The sequence below is a fragment of the Seriola aureovittata genome, chromosome 11 (assembly GCF_021018895.1).
Source record: "Seriola aureovittata isolate HTS-2021-v1 ecotype China chromosome 11, ASM2101889v1, whole genome shotgun sequence".
Taxonomy (NCBI): domain Eukaryota; kingdom Metazoa; phylum Chordata; class Actinopteri; order Carangiformes; family Carangidae; genus Seriola; species Seriola aureovittata.
In genome coordinates, this window is record NC_079374.1 from 2,145,212 (window position 1) to 2,161,847 (window position 16,636).

A 16,636-nucleotide genomic window follows, 5' to 3' on the forward strand; every position below is an offset into this window, starting at 1 on the left:
ATTGCTTTTTTTTTTTTTTATTCCTTAGGTTTCTGTATTTGACTAATTTGACTTGTAATTATTTTTGTGCCAACTTTCCCCTCTTTTGTTTCTGCGGCGTTGTAAATGAGTTTTCTGCCTGAATGTATTTCTGAGTTGAAATAAAGGTTGAATATATTTTGTTTGCATTGGGAACATGCAGGAGCTTGTAGCTGAAGTGATTGTTGGTTTCAGGCTATTTCACTGATGTTGGTGGTTAGTGTGGGAACGTGCCGACAGTGAAGAAGACGACAAGCTGGGAAACAATATTATTGGAATAACAGAAATGTTTTAGCAGAACAAAATGCAATGAAAACCTTTTGTTGAGACACCACGTTTACCTTCAGTGTGTTTTGGTCTGAGACAATGTAATAATGTTACACAGATCCAATGAAAGTGACAGAGTTCTGCAGGAATCTGTGGTTAACACATGTGCAGTAACCTACTCATTTTCTTTAAATAATGTCAGTCAGTTTATTCATGTTTTATTCTACGACATAAAATACATCAGTAAATACTCCAGTCCTGATTTCTTGAAGCTTTTACGTCCTGGTTGCTGACAAGTGTCTAAATGAGACTGCAGAGGTTGTCGGGGACATTAAATGTCACTGAGTTTATTTTCTGCAATAATTCTGAAAGACAATGGAAAATCCCATTGGCATTTTGTGGAGGGAGCCAGGGAGATTCTAACATCAGGGCTGGCTACAAAAACACATCATCCCTGCTGCAGGCGAAATCCTCCCTGATCCAAACCCTGCAGGACCCTCCCTTCCACCCAGTTAACCCCCCCGGATTTAGTGAAATCAACTTGTTATCTACAATGGATAACAAGACTAAGACACGGCCATGCTAGTGGCATGTTAGCATGCTAGCATTTGTTAATCAGCACTTAAGGTGAGCTGAAAGTTTCTGGTCGTGTGTTGTTGAACTTTTGGAATCAAGTGTTGGACGAACATTAAAGTTGATGTGACGATGGCGCGGAAGACAAATGTCCCGTCATGTCAGTGTGGATCCAAAGTGTAAGAACAACTGTAGAAAATGTGTTAGCTTGTTAGCATAATGGCTGGTTTGCTAGATAATGAAGTGTTGTGTCTTTGGAGAGTCACAGCTGTTTTTTTCCTGATAAAAATGAAAAAGTGTGTGACACTGTGACACTGGCTGAGCCCTAAAAGGCTGGTGCTTGTGGGAAATCAAAGAAATCAAAGAAATACGACGATTTAAGAGTCGTTCTTCTTTAATTGGACTTGCAGCTGCTTCGATCACATCCACACCTGTCACTGTGTCTCTCTGGCTGGAGGTGGAAATCATGAACCACTTTGCTGTTTCAAATCGAGATATGCTGCTGAAGGTACTGAACACATGAGCTCTGGCACAAGGAGGCTGAAACAGAACACCAAGATATATCATTATTCTGTTCTGCCTTAATCTGAACCTTCTATTAATGTTAATCTAATAAAAGATTAAAGGTGTTTTCTGATTTGACGTTAACGTTTGGCTCAGGCGCAGAAAACAACTTGTTTAGATTAAGGGAAAAGTCAGAGATGTCCAAACAGCCTGTTCCTCCGCCCCCTCCCTGCTCCCCCAATCAATTAAGGGTTAACCTCTCCTACCTGCATTCATGCTTTCAGAATGTTAATTGGCATTAGACCTGATAATAGGAAATACCACTGAGTCTGTGCAGAGAAGTGCTTCACGGCGCTGGAGGGGACGAGAGCATCGATCAGCTGCATGTTCTGCAGATGGAGTCTGAGACGGGGGGGGGGGGGGGGGGGCTGTCAGGATTTTTAAGGGATTTACTGTTGAGAGCAGGTTCTGGTGGTAAAACTGGACAGAGGCCAAACTCAGATAAAGCATAAAGCACTTGTTACTGAGGAGTGCCCCCCCCCCCAGCTCAATGAAGGCTGCCTTTCCTGCCTGTATTTCTCTCCTTTCAGCAGCAGAAAACTGCACCGTGGGTGACGTTAGCTGTTTGTCTCCTAGGAAACGTCTCTGGTTTGAAACCTACTTGGTTTCAAGGAGGATAGGTTTGCCAGAGATAAGGACATTTCATCAGCGTTACACTGGAGACCGGCTTTAAAAAATAAAAAAAACCCTCTGCCTTTTATCAGCAGAGATCAACACGAGTGAACATTTCACAGTCTTCTTGGCTTTTCTTACAGCCACAGACGGATCATGAGGAAATGAGCACTGACATGTGACTGTTTTTTATATATATCTAAAAGGGACGATGCAATTTAACAAAGATGCAAAACAGGTCCTGAAACTAATGTGTCGCACAAAGAGTTTATAGCTGCTGTAACTCTCGAGTCCTGTAGCTTTTACATGTGTGATGGAATCAAAACAAAACGCAACACGGTTGATGATATCCTACAATTATCTGAAGACGTACACAGCAGTGTTGGAACATTCGTCTGTTTGCACAATTAAAGACTGAATTAAACCTCGTGCTCTGCGGTGTCTCGCCCGAACACTGTTTGCTCTCTGCAGGAACTGGTTTTAGACACGAGTGTATTTTTCTTCCTGTGCGTCGGCGACAGTCAGAGCAGCAGCCATATTGTTTTGCAGGTTGTTTCGCACAAACCTTCACTTGATTCAAGGATGAACCGATTAGATTTTGGTGGTGAAAGGTCAAAGGTCAAGGTCTCGGTGACCTCAGAAAAGACTTTTTAACCATTACTCACGACTTTACACAGCAATTATAAAGAATGGTTCATATTTATATGACTCTGGATCAACAGGCATGAAACCTGGAACTAGTGTCGGAGGGATACGAGCACGAGGTTCTAGTTTGTATCTGGATTGTTTCTGTATTCTGGATGAATAGCATTCAGGCTCTGGACTGAAATAAATACCAAACAGAATAAAACATTACAAAAATCTAAGAGTTGCACCAAGAGAGAGAGAGAGAGAGAGAGAGAGAGAGAGAGAGAGAGAGAGAGAGAGAGAGAGAGAGAGAGAGGGGAAGCCTTTTCATGCTGTTATCTCAAAATGTGGAGTAATGTCCCACTGAATGCTAAATTTCACTGGATTCAGACGATTAGTCTGTTGATAGGTCTCCTCTGCAGGCTCCGCTGACTCTCTTTAAAACATACACCAAAACACAGAGGGAGGCTTGAGATTGTTAATGCATGGCCTGCCTTAAGAGGGAGACTGATGGCAAAGGTTTATGGTAAAAACAGCGTGACTGAATGATAATAAGTTGTATTTTTCTTCCTATCTGGGCTGTGACTCTGCACATCGCTGCCTTTAATTCATCCTGGGATCTCGGCGCAGCACTCGCAGCCACTCCAGGGCTGTTTTCAATCATCGGCTCATAGCTCGTCCGCGAACACACCCCTCTCTTCCTCTCCGTCTCACCCACGTCCTCCACTTCCTCCATGTCAGTCATTATGATCCATTTCAGAAGTCGGTAAACACCCAGCGCCGCATTCAACAGGCACCAACACAACTGCTTTATTAATTTGAGCCGCCGGACGAGGCAGAGCGACCGCTGTGCCAACAAAACACTCTGCTCCCAGTAAACACTGGTGCCATGGCAACCTCTGGAGCACAGCATGCAGATCTCCATGGCAACCTTTATATGTGTGTGTGTGTGTGTGTGTGCGAGAGACAGTGACGGAGAAGAAAATGAAAGAAGAGGATGGTAATGACTGAAAGACATTAATACAAATAACTGTCAGTTGTAGAATAAACAGACGATACATTAAGAATCAGCGAGTCCACACTTCTCTCCGCCTGCAGCATCCACCCGATAAATGATGTGAGAGCTGAAGGGCAACAAAGGGAAACAACAACAGCACAATTTTCTGATAGCAAACACCTCTCAAAGGCCTCCTGTCCCTTCATTTTTCATCCCCTGCTCCAGTTATGAGGCACTTTTTAAAAGCAGCTGCAAAACTCAATTTCATAGGTCGTGAAGTGTCGGCGAACGCCATCGAGTCGGTGAAATATCAGGAGAAGAGGGACGTAAATCTGGAAGGAGATGTAGCTCCAGGTGCTCGGCTCACCACTGTGGTCCAGACTGACACAGCTCAACAATTATTGGAAGAATTGTCATGAACTTTACCTCCAGACATTCATGGTTCCCAGAGGCTGAACCCCACTGACTTTACCGATCCTCTGACTCTTCCTCGAACGCCACTATGACGAGCATTTTTGTTTTTTAGTGAAATGTCTCAACAACTATTGGAAAAATTCTCAGGAAATTTTGTTCATGGTTCCAGGAGGTTGAATCCCACTGACGTTGGTGATCCTCTGACTTTTCCTCTAGTGCCACCGTGATGCCGACATCCTTCCCTTTTAACTGAACTTCAGATGGTGGTTTTTGTTCAACTTTACGCCTGCTAAACATCTGAGAGACTCATTTCTGATTGATTGATTGATTCTGATTGATCTTAGTCAACAGTTATACATCAGTGCAACATCAAACTGCAGGTAACCATAGCAACAGTACCTCTACTGTTAATGAAATAACCTTTGACTGTCCTATCAGCCTAATGCCTAACTTGGTGAAAGGAAAACGTCTGGTTTTATATTTGTCTTATTGTCAACAAATCCCATGAGCAGACCCAAAACCAACACTGACTGAATGAATCCTGATAACGTACGGTGTGTGTGTGTGTGTGTGTGTGTGTGTGTGTGTGTGTGTGTGTGTGTGTATGTGTGTGTGTGTCATCTTATTCCCCTGAGCTGTAGAGCTCCACTGTTTCCAAAAACTATTAAAAACACATCAGTGAGACTCACTGTTGCACTGGGTTACATGTTCCTTCATTACCATGAACACACACACACACACAGACACACACACACACACACACACACACACACACACACACACACACACACACACAGTAGTTTATTTTGACTCAGTCACACACACACACACCATCCTGCTGCCTCAAATAAACACACCAGGGCACCAAATATGGATTAATCCACCGCTGAAAATAGTCCCCAACAAATGCACTATTTCCTGCTGGTTGATAAAAACTTCAGTGGTGGTTTTATATTTAGTTAAATATGGTGGTTGATTAAATAAGATCTTGGTACTTTTGGTTTGGCTCTAATTAAGATAATAACACACAGGTATGTGGGACTTCACTGAGCCTACAGAGGCAGGTGAGGTCATGAGTCTCGTAGATGCAGGAAGTTGTTTTCCTGCTCAAACCACGTTGACTGATGACTTTACACTGCAGCACGTACGTCTTAAATATAAATATGAGAAAAAAACTCAGTGCACATATCATTTAATCATGAGTTTAGCCTGTTCTTCCCTGTGGGTCCCTGGTTCCTAACTCGAGGGTTGCGACCCCGACAATGGGACGCAGAATAAAAGGTGAGGGGTCAATAGTTTTTCTTTACAAAACAACATTTAATTTTGTGGATTATTTTTTGCAATTTCAGTCAGTCTATCTCAAAAAATATTGGATGGATTAAATTTTGTACGGATATTCGTGTCCCCCAGAGGATGAATTCTAAAACCTTCTGTGATCCTGCAGTCAGTTGACAGTTGTGGGTCACACAGAGCAGCGAGCATGGACCTTTAGGTGGGAGGAAAAACAATCTACTGTTTCATAAGACACAAGAATGACTCACATGAATGACTGATTTACATAATTCTTAATGCATCTCCGGTAGCTCTGAAAAGATGGTACATGGTACATACAGGAAAAACAACACTCCACCTCCATTAAAAACACCAGTTGAGACGTGGAGCATGAAAGAAGAATTCAGGCCATGTTTCCGCCCCGCTCCTCTTCCCTCTCTTCAGGGCCCAGCCTCCATTATACCTCAGTGCAGGCTGGTGGAGGCACATGTGATACTGAGAGCAAAGCTTTTATCTCTCAGAAGCAGCTGAAAGAGCCATTAAGACGGAGCTCAGTGGTCTATCAGGTCAGATAACACAGTACTACACCTCCAGCAGCAGAAATCAACCTGCTCCAACAACAACCTCCTGCAGGCGGTTCAGAGATGTTTCCATTCAGCTGAGGATGGTGTTCACCATGTTTCTGCTTTCAGGAAGAAAAAAAACTGAAAGGGTTTTTTCTTTTTCTTTGAGCCTTCACAGAATCACAGATTTTGTTTATTCCTGGACAGGTTTAGAAAGATAATACAAAATGGAAACTGAATTTTCTTTATGGCCATATTCCATGTGAAGATTGTTTTTATGTGGTAAAAGAATCTTTAATTTTAAGACCAATGTATGAATCAGAAATATAAGTTTTCTGATCTGGTGTTTTTATTGAGGAGGAAACATTTTATGGTTTAGTTAAGGGATTTTGTACCTGTGCACTTCAAATGCCTGACTTAGATGTTTTGTTGCAGTGTGAGGTCACACTCCTTCACAAATCTAAACATGCAAAACTAAATGCGGAGTTCCTCAAGGCTCTGTCCTTGGGCCTCTTCTGTTTATCATATTCATGCACCCTCAAGTTCAGGTGATGGAAAACATGATATCTTAACTTGTACTATGCAGATCACACACAGATTTATCTAATATCAGCAGGTGACTATGGCCCAATACAAGCAGTAGGTGCATAAAACTTGAATTAACTTTGATTAAAATACGACTGCTGGTTTATAAAGCGCTGAACCTGTTAAGGCAAAAACTGTAACTGCACTGAAATTTTTATTCTGTTTAATCTGTCTTATTCTATTTTATCTTAAATTTTACGTGTTTCTTTTAATGTTGCCTTTTTGTATTGCCTTGCGTTTCTTTTCCAACTTGTCTCAGCGCTGTTTTGTTTTATGTAAAGCGCTCTGTAAATTTCCTTGTTGTTCAAAAGGTACTATACAAATAAATTTGCCTCAGCCAGAGGACACTGCTTCCTTTTTCCTCCCTCACTTAAACAGGGAGATAAAGCTTTAGCAAACACATGTTGATGTGGAGCCACAGATGTTTTTAAATTGTGTCGTCTTAGTGATGAGTAAATTATACTAGTGATAAAGTACCTTTAATTAAAGCTGTGTAAGGAATAGTTAAAAGGTTTTAGAAAACGTGCTTCCTTGCAGAGAGCCTGATGAGTTCCTACATGAAGATCCTACATGTGGTTGTTCCTCTGGAGATCCTGTCCGTTTTGTTTTTCGTCTGTGCTCACCTCATTGGTAGTAGAAGGTGATGTCACATTGTCCTGACAGCGACTCAGACCATGCTTGAACACCCTCCCTTTAATCCCCTGACTGCTCGTGAGGAAAATGGATGGCGGATAGGGATGACAACATTTCCTGCTATTTTTCATCGCAAAGTTTTGAATGAAATCTGACTTGATGATTGAAGTGCGAGCTCGGCTCTGAAAGCCACGGGCCCACGAGTCATTTAACATGATTTCACAGCCAAAGACCTCAGTTACATCACTCATCTTTCATGGCTGCTGCTACGGTCCAATTTTCTATAGCCTTTCTGGTAAAACTGGAGGAAAAAAAAAAAAGCTTCCAACTTGAGAAACGTGAGCACTTCAGGGTCATTAGGAGTTTTCTGGGTGTGATATCAGCATTGCGATATCCTGCAGATCAGACTTTGAAGTCTCAGACAGACGGACAGTATCTGATCTGACAACATGTTTTACCCACTTTCTCCATGGACATGAATCCTGAATAAGACCATCACTCATTTATCTGCCACTATTCATTCATAAGATTTGACACATCAAGCATGCCTACACTTTTATTTACAAAATTGAATTTTACAGTGGCAAATGTGGACAAAAGATGTGACCTACTTTGAGCTTCATGTGTGGATGTTTAATGTCGTCAGACAACACTGAATCACAACCAGCAGAAACAGAAGAATGACATTTACATAACTCTTAAAAAGAGCTGTAGCTGAGCTGCAGAGGAAGTCTGACACACCCAGACATCTGAAGCTCAGGGAACTCCAGATAAACACACACCCACACAGATGCAAATGCAAACTACCCCCATCAGCACATTAGGAAACTTCCACACAACATGAAGATGCTTCTGAAAAACAAGCCTAACAGCATGAATAACTCATGATTATAAATTTTGGTTCACACACACACACGTGAGGCCTTTTGTTGAGTGGAGTTTTAACTCGTACAAATGTTCCTCAGAGTTGCCGTGACGACAGAAACAGTCGCAATGGTAGAATTACACTTGGTCAAATTAGAAGCTTTCAGATGTTACCAATCACTTTAACAAATTCAGAGTTAACATGCTAATATTAGCATGATAGCATACTAAATAATCTACATACATGGTTTCCATGCTAACAGTAAGAATGTTGTGTGCATTTTAAAATGCTAAATCTTCCATGCTAAAGATGGGGACATGGAATAGTGCTAACATGCTGATATTAGCAAGATAAAATGCCAATTTAAGTATGATAATATGCTAAATGATCTACACTACCATGTTACCATGTTAACAGTAAGGATGTTATGTGCATTTTTACATGCTACATGCTACATGCTAAAGATGGGGATATGGAATAGTGCTAACATGCTAATATTAGCATTTAGCTACCAGATTCTTGTGCTTCTCAAGCACAGTTCCTCATTTTTAAACTTGGCTAAAACATTATGGCTTTTCCTCTTTTTTAATTCATAAAATGTCCGATAAAGAAATGTTATGTACTAGCCTGTCTAAAAATAAATTACCAACATATTGGTAAAATATCTACAAAATATTTATTGAAATATCTGATAAAACAGGAAAATATTATTTTTAAATGTCACAACAGATTAGTAAAATATCTGAAATTATAATTTAATAATTAAAAAATAAATTAAATAAAAATCCAAAAATATCCAATTTAAAAAAAAAACTGCTGGATATTTTATTTTTTGGAAATTTTACTGATTTTTCACATTAATAAGATTTTTCAGATATTTTATGTGAAAATTAGTTTTTACTGTAACGTCCATCAGAACCTGAATACTATTATATTATATACATAAAAAAACATCCCCAGCTGAAGACAGGCTGAACTGTGTCTCCAGAACCATAAACAATAGTTTGAGTTCCGACAGTGTGAGTGTTGGTTCGGGACTCGGGGCTGTGGCAGATATATACAAAAAAGAGCAGGTGTGTGGGTGGTGGGTTAATGGCTCCTCTGTGCTCATGTGAAGATAACAATATCCAACAATATAAAAGAAAAGGAGATCCTGAACGTTATTTCAGCTTCTGGGAGGAGGCTAAATGGACTTTATTCATGTTTACCCTCCAGTGCACCCTGGGTAATGACATCCCTGGAAATGAATCAGGCTTCAGGGAATAAATGCAGTCAGGAGAGGGCCCTCACATATACAGTGAAATATGTGTGTGTGTGTGTGTGTGTGTGTGTGTGTGTGTGTGTAGAGGACAGGGAGATTTATGTGTGTGAGTGCATTTATTCGGAGAGTGGAGGAGAGGTGGGCGAACTGGTCGCTGCAGGTATCCTCTCTGGAATAGTGATGAAGGAGAAACTGAAGAGGCTGGAGACGTGTGCGCACATGAACACTGGCTGTTTGTTGTGACACGTAGCAGCTACTTCTTGGAAGTGTGTGTGTGTGTGTGTGTGTGTGTGTGTGTGTGTGTGTGTGTGTGTGTGTGTGTGTGTGTTATGAACATGCTCAGACCTCTCCTCCTGTTATTTATTTTAACACTCTGCCGTTGAACCGACTCTCCTGAGGAGAGAATGTGCAAAAACAAAACTCACATTTTATCTCATGTCGATGTGACATCACAGCTCTCACTGTTGATGATGAAACCATGATGATGACGATCATCATCATCATGATGATGATGATGATAATAAAATAAAAACATCTCACAGTTTAATGTGAGACAAAAACACAACACCCATGTTGTTTTTTGTTAGACTTTGCCATCTAGTGGATGAAAGTAGGAGCTACAACATTAGTGCCACAGTCTGTCTCATGTTCATGATAAAGGCTCAGTCAGTGTGTTTTTAATGTGAAGCACATATATGTAGTATACACACACACACACACACACACACACACACACGGTACTTCACTTTATCTTGATTTATACACAGAAATATTCTTTGGTATTTACTCCACTGACAGCTTCAGTTACTACTTCACTGTCAGATTAAGATTTTACATGTAAAACATGGACGATAACATGATGATACAGAGGTGTTGAAATCAGCTGTACTTTGAATACACGTGTGTAAATACAGTAACAGTCTTGTCAAGAAGCTTTTGTGTGTGTGTGTGTGTGTGTGTGTGTGTGTCTCAGTCATTTAGGAAATGAGCAAAATATGTGTAAAAACTCAAACTTAAAGTCCTGGTTGTTGGTAATAATAAACTGCACATTAATTATAGTTACAGTGTTTATTCTGTTTATTAAAACCCCAATAAACAACTTTAAATATTCTGATATAATAACATGAATAAGTAGCTGTTTGTAATTTCCAGGGGTCTACGTCTGGACAGGTTATGAGACAAGAGACAAGAGACATGTAAAAGCCCCCCCCCCCCAGACTGAATGAGTCTCTGGTTATTTAGCATCTCTATGTGAACACTTTGACCTGGAACTTACATCCGTCTCAGGTGATCTGAGCACAGCTCTGAGTTCAGGTGTGAACGCACCCGAGACACATCGAGATCCAGAGCGTTTTTATGTCTTTGTCTGACAAAAGAACCAAAACTGAAAATACTGTGTGTGCACTTTTAAAAAGCCTGGTCCTGGATCTGATCTCATGTTGCTCACAAGGTGGTGCTAGAGTTTTATCTTTCTGAAAACACTGTTGGTGAAAGGCCTGAGGTCTGACACTGATCATGTGCTGTGACGTTTGGAAAATCCCATGAAGACATCAACAACAACAACAACAACAACAACAACACAGAGGGAGCCACAGCTGATCTGGACACACGTGTGAACAGGTGATTGTCGTGTGTCATGAAGCCGGTTCAACACTGTCAAACTGCTGCAGCCGTGTCGACTGAGGCCAGAGAGAGACACTGATGCAGCAGCGGATTCATGCTTCTTGTTTAGGAGTGAGATGCTCAGCCATCACATATGGGGGTAATGTTGTAGCGTCCACATACTTCTGGCCAGGTGTTTAGTTTCCTGTGTTTGATGTGACCCCTGGTCTCACAGTGTACTGCCTCTACTGCACATTTATTACACTGCTGCTTATTGTATCTTTTATCCTGAGTCTTTTACATTTTACACCAGTTTTATTCTTGTTGAATGAAACTGTCTTCAGCCTGACTTCCTCTCCTGTTCGCACCGTGTTGTCGACATCCTCTGTAGATCAGAAACTTTACATGAAAACGTCGCTTCTTCTGGTTTTACCCTCACTGATGTTGAACATTTTGTTTTCTGACACTTCCACTGGGAGTTATGATTTCATGGCCACAATTTTATGATCCACTAATTATTTTAATTCTATTATATAACTTACAGTGCACACAGCAATAGTAATGTTTTATATTGTATTTATATTTACTGTATATAGTGTAAAGTACTTCTAGTCTCCACAGAGTGTCAGTGTGAATCTTTGTTGCTGCTGCTTCCTGTCAGACACAGTAATGAACTGAAACTGTATTTATACACGTTGATACTCACTCGCTCTCAGAGTCGAATGAAGCACAGTGAAGCAAAACATCTGGATCTATAGCTGGTAGATAATAAAACAGCTGATCTGGAGGCTGTGGATCAGTTTGAGTCGTTCTGACTTTCCTTTAACTTCAGGATGAAGATCAATGTTCATTATTACAGTTTCTCTTTTGTTAATTATAATGTGGGATTCATGAAGTACTTTATATTAAATTTCAAAACAGAACTGAAGAATCACAACAGTTGTGTTTAAATAAGAAGTGACATGTTTAAGATCAGTCACAGGTCGGGTTCGGTTGAACAGGGAAGAAAAAGTCTGTTCGTTTTAGTCTCAACTTTTTTTTTTTTTTTTTTCTTTTTAAAGATTTCTCTATAAAAAGCATCAACACATTTATTCTGCTAAATTAATTAAAGTCAACTTTAATCATCCTGAGTTCATGATCAGAGCTGAGGTCCTTCATGTTCTTGCACATCTGTACCAGATGGTGGCGCAGCTGGATCAGCGTGGACACAAACACTTAATAATAATAATAATTATTATTATTATTATTTATTATGAAACTACACAACAATATAATCAATTTTGCATTTCATTATAAGTTTCATTTGTTTATTTATCTTTTGTTAGTTTTTTTATTTCTGACACAAACTCAGAAAATAAAAAACACTTATGACAAAGATTATTTTATTGTTTATATTTTATTTTAATCTCTATAACTTGTTGTTGTGTGAAGGAGTTTGTAGTTGTGGTGTTTGTGTGTCCATAGGAACCGGATCACTACAGCAGCTCGTGCAGACGCTCGCTGCCTCATTGGCACATGTCCCGGCGGGGCGGGGCTTGGAGGGGGCGGGGTGGAGGAGGGGGGTGGCTCTTGTTTTGCGGTCTTGTTTTCTCAGCCCCACAACAGTGCAGCTGCAGAGACCGTCACGAGAGGAGCGTCCGACACGAGCCGGGGGAGGACAGAAGGAAAAGCGAGTCGGTGGATGATTCTGCGTGGACCTTGATTTGTCCCCGGGACGCAGCCAGAATCCCGAGAGCTGGATCCGGTTCTGTGATTCTGCAGAGGACCGGGTCACCGCAGAGAGGATTTGTCGAGGCGGGTGAAAGGGTTTGTGATCACCGGTGTCCTCTCAGCGCGGTCCCCGGAGGAGCGTTTTCACCGTGGAGCTTCCTCGTCGCCAAATGGGTGTGAGCGCGTGAGGAGAATACTAATGAACGGCGCGCTGCGTCCTGCTGAGGCGCACCGCGTCCCCCGCTGCAGCTGAGGGCCACAGCACCGCAGCCGAGCCGATCCGTCATCCACAGCGACCTGAGGAATCTTACACATGAGCTTCGACCCTCCACAAGCTGCTGACACATAAAACAAACAGCGAAAAAAAGACGCCAGGATGGGAAACAGCTTCTCCAACATCTCCGCCTTCCAGTCCCTCCACATCGTCATGCTGGGTCTGGACTCCGCGGGGAAGACCACGGTCCTGTACAGACTCAAATTCAACGAATTCGTCAACACGGTCCCGACGATCGGCTTCAACACGGAGAAGATCAAGCTGAGTAACGGCACCGCGAAGGGCATCAGCTGCCACTTCTGGGACGTGGGGGGCCAGGAGAAGCTGAGGCCCCTGTGGAAGTCCTACAGCCGGTGCACGGACGGCATCATCTACGTCGTGGACTCCGTGGACGTGGACAGGCTCGAGGAGGCCAAGACCGAGCTGCACAAAGTCACCAAGTTCGCGGAGAACCAGGGCACGCCGCTGCTGGTCATCGCCAACAAGCAGGACCTGCCCAAGTCCCTGCCGGTGGCGGACATCGAGAAGCAGCTGGCCCTGCACGAGCTCACCCCCTCCACCACCTACCACATCCAGCCCGCGTGCGCTATCATAGGCGAGGGGCTCCACGAGGGCATGGACAAGCTGTACGAGATGATCGTGAAGAGGAGGAAATCCTTAAAGCAGAAGAAGAAGCGGTAACTGGAGCCGGTCCTGCGGACGAGGCTGTAGTCCGGGTTCTGCCCTGGTGGCGTGGCCCCTGCAGGTTCACGCGCTGCAGTGATTTTTGTTTTTACATCCTCCGTTTGGATTAAAGCTGTGAAGTCCTGCTGGATGATGCTTTTGCACACAGGAGGCTGCAGGAGAGACAAGACTGAATTAAAAGGTTTAACCAAAAAAAGAAAAGAAAAAAAAGAGACTGAGGAGAAACTTGAACTCGTGTTCAGGAGAAACAGGCGGGCCTGTTCATCTGCTGCTTTACCGCTGACTCTGAAGGAGAACAAGCTCCTGTGCTGAGGACTTTTATGGACCGACATGTTTTTTATTTCCATCCACACACACACACACACACACACACTGTGGAGACACAGGTTTGATTTTGCACGTGGCTCGGGGGTCACATGTTCCCCCTGCTCTTTGTTTTTTTGGGGGAAACCAGATCTCACTGCAGCAAAATCCCCCAGAATCCGGAGATGTAGCTGCCCAGATGTTTCAGCCGGACATCTCCGGATTGTTGGGGTTTTGTTGCAGTCAGTCATCTGTAGTATCAGTCTGACGGTTCTGGGTGTCCTGCAGACTGTTTCTCTCCGGGAGCATTGAAGTAGCCTTTCCTCTGTGTGGTGGGCTGAGGACAAGAGCGTCCACTACTTTGCACTTTTCATTTCCTAACAAACAGTAGAGAACTACACTGTATGAACAGAGGAGCAGATCCAGGTGGTTTATGTACTAAGAAAAAGCAGAATTGAAGTATTTTTGAATATTAAAAAGATTTAAAAATCCATGATTTGGGTGACTGTTGTTCATTTACTGTGTGGTTCATCCAGACCGCTCAGGTGTGGGGGTCACAGAGGTCAGAGGTCACAGGGGTTCTTTTGCCTCAGCTGCAGGTTTCCCGTCTTGATCTTCCTCTGGTGAAGTGAACGCAGAGGAGCTCGTTTGTGAAATTTATGGATCTGCATTGCAGCGCCGCGGCAGCAGGAACCAGAGCTCGGACCGGACCGGCGGCGTGTTCGGCGTCCGTCCTGAGGAGCGTCGACTCTCACGCCACGCTTTCTCATTCATGTAGGAACTTATTTTGGACAAAGATAACAGTTCAGTCAGAGCTGCTGGATGATTCTGCTGGGGAAAATGTTCAGTGTGTGCACATGAATTAGCAAACATATTAGTGTTTTTGTTATTGATTAATCTGCCTGTTATTTTCTCCTTTTTAAAAGTTTTATTTGATTGGTCCAAAAAAATGTCAGAAAGTAGTGAAACTGCACGTCACAGTTTCTTCTAAAACCCATAAACACGTTTCAGCATCTGTGTCAGAATCTTAAAGAAACCAGCAGATATTCACGTCCCAGCAGCTGAAACCAGATCCACAAGTTTTCTGGACATTTATTAATCAAGTGAATGAAATAATTGTTTTTGACACAGTGATCTGATCTGAGCATCTCCCCAGTCACAGGAGACACTTTTACTTTTTCTTTAGATTCTTTAAACCACATGTGACTAAAATACTTCTGTACTTTTACTGAAGTTTTACTCTGTTGATACTTTTAAAGAGACAAAGAATCTTTTGTATCTGAGGGTTTTACATTCTTGTCATGCGACTAAAATCTCTGAATCACCCCGAGTGGCCTCTGCAGAGCGAAGACCTCATCACATAATAAACACCACACAGAAACATGAGCAGCTGTTCAGTGAGTGAGCTGAAACACAAGGACAGTTTCCTTCTTCCTGTACAGACTTTACCTGTGACTGAATCATCAGGTTGGTGCTAGTGTTACCTGGACGTCTGAATGTGATCAGCTTCTAAACTCTCAGAACTGGTTGTTCAAGCTCATTTCCACTAAAAAAAAGACACTGTAGAGATAATTAAATAACACAGAGGAACTGTGACAAGTTTTTCTGTTGAGCCTGTTCAAATATAAAAACATTCCTCACCAACTGTTTCTGTTATGTTTCAGTTTTCAGAGATAAAACTGCTGCGGTTGGTAAATGAACAGATGCATTCAGTAAACTACGACTACAGCAGCCAGGAAACTTAAAAACACGAGTCAAAGTAAATGAGTTTCACAGAGTAATCTGGAGGCTACAGAGCAGCTAATGAAGCTGTCATTATAAAACTTTACAAAATGCTCCTCTTCGTCTCGATGAGGTGAAACCTGTCGGTTTAATTAAGACGCTGGATGATGCTGCCAGTTACGTGTGGCGGCGGTCCAGTGTAAGTCTTGCTTTTAGCCACATTAGCTCGGGGAAGTGTCGGTCAGTTTAATCCAGAGTGAAATAACTACTGGTTGGATTGTGATGGCATCTTGTACATTATATATACATTATATATTCACGGTCTCCAGAGGATGAATCCTACAACTTTTCATCAGGTCAACATTTTAAAATCCTGAGCTAAGATAGCGAACATGCTAAAGCTGCTAAAATGAATTCATCATCTGCACTTTATCTGTTTCAGGCTTAAAATAAACATTACTACTTTAGCCAGGAGCGGGAGATGTTGCCTGGTAACAGCTGAAACTAAAAACCTTACAAACGAGGATTAATGACACAATGATGTGTGAGGTTATCTAAAAATAATGCACGACCCTCCAAGCCAATCAGCATCCAGTTCGCCCCGTGGCTGACGTGTCATCACCGGTACATGAAATGACATTAATCGCCTCGTTTCTACAGATTTTGAATCCATGTTGAAACACGGCAACAGGAAAAACATTTCCTTTCATTTCAACAGGTTTAGGCGGGAACACCGACATGTGCCACTTACATGCTTTTTCAAACTGTGTTTAAAGTCAGAGATAAAAAAAACAAAGGCAACTTCCTGCTTGTTTGATGCTCTTTAATGACAAGAGGCTCAGAAAAAACAGAGTGCGGTTTCTATCTGTCTCAAAAAAATAAAAAGAAACGGCCCTGTCATCTCAGGAATACCCGTCGCCATGGCAACAGAACCAACCCAGTCCAGCCTCAGTGATTTAAGAAAAACAAGATTTCCCCTCCTCGCAGTTTGTCTGCAGTGTTAACGTTTGTGTTTACACTGACAACAAGTCACAAAGAATAAAATGTCTCCATCCCCCTCGACTCGCTCCTTTCTGTTCATCCACATACT

The 16,636-nt window shown here is 42.2% G+C and overlaps 2 protein-coding genes across 2 annotated transcripts in view; one reads left to right on the top strand and one right to left on the bottom strand.

The window, feature by feature from the left end:
- lrch1 (leucine-rich repeats and calponin homology (CH) domain containing 1) overlaps window positions 1-16,636 on the bottom strand; it is a 313,647-nt gene that overhangs the window by 97,124 nt on the left and 199,887 nt on the right. The window lies entirely within an intron of this gene.
- LOC130177967 (ADP-ribosylation factor-like protein 4C) lies at window positions 12,406-14,317 on the top strand. Its single transcript, XM_056390001.1, has one exon. It carries the CDS (start codon window positions 12,940-12,942, stop codon window positions 13,516-13,518), a length of 579 nt encoding a protein of 192 aa, XP_056245976.1. The 5' UTR covers window positions 12,406-12,939; the 3' UTR covers window positions 13,519-14,317.

Bases quoted from the DNA above. Each gene is read 5' to 3' on its own strand.
- LOC130177967 (XM_056390001.1), top strand. From the start codon at position 12,940: ATGGGAAACAGCTTCTCCAACATCTCCGCCTTCCAGTCCCTCCACATC.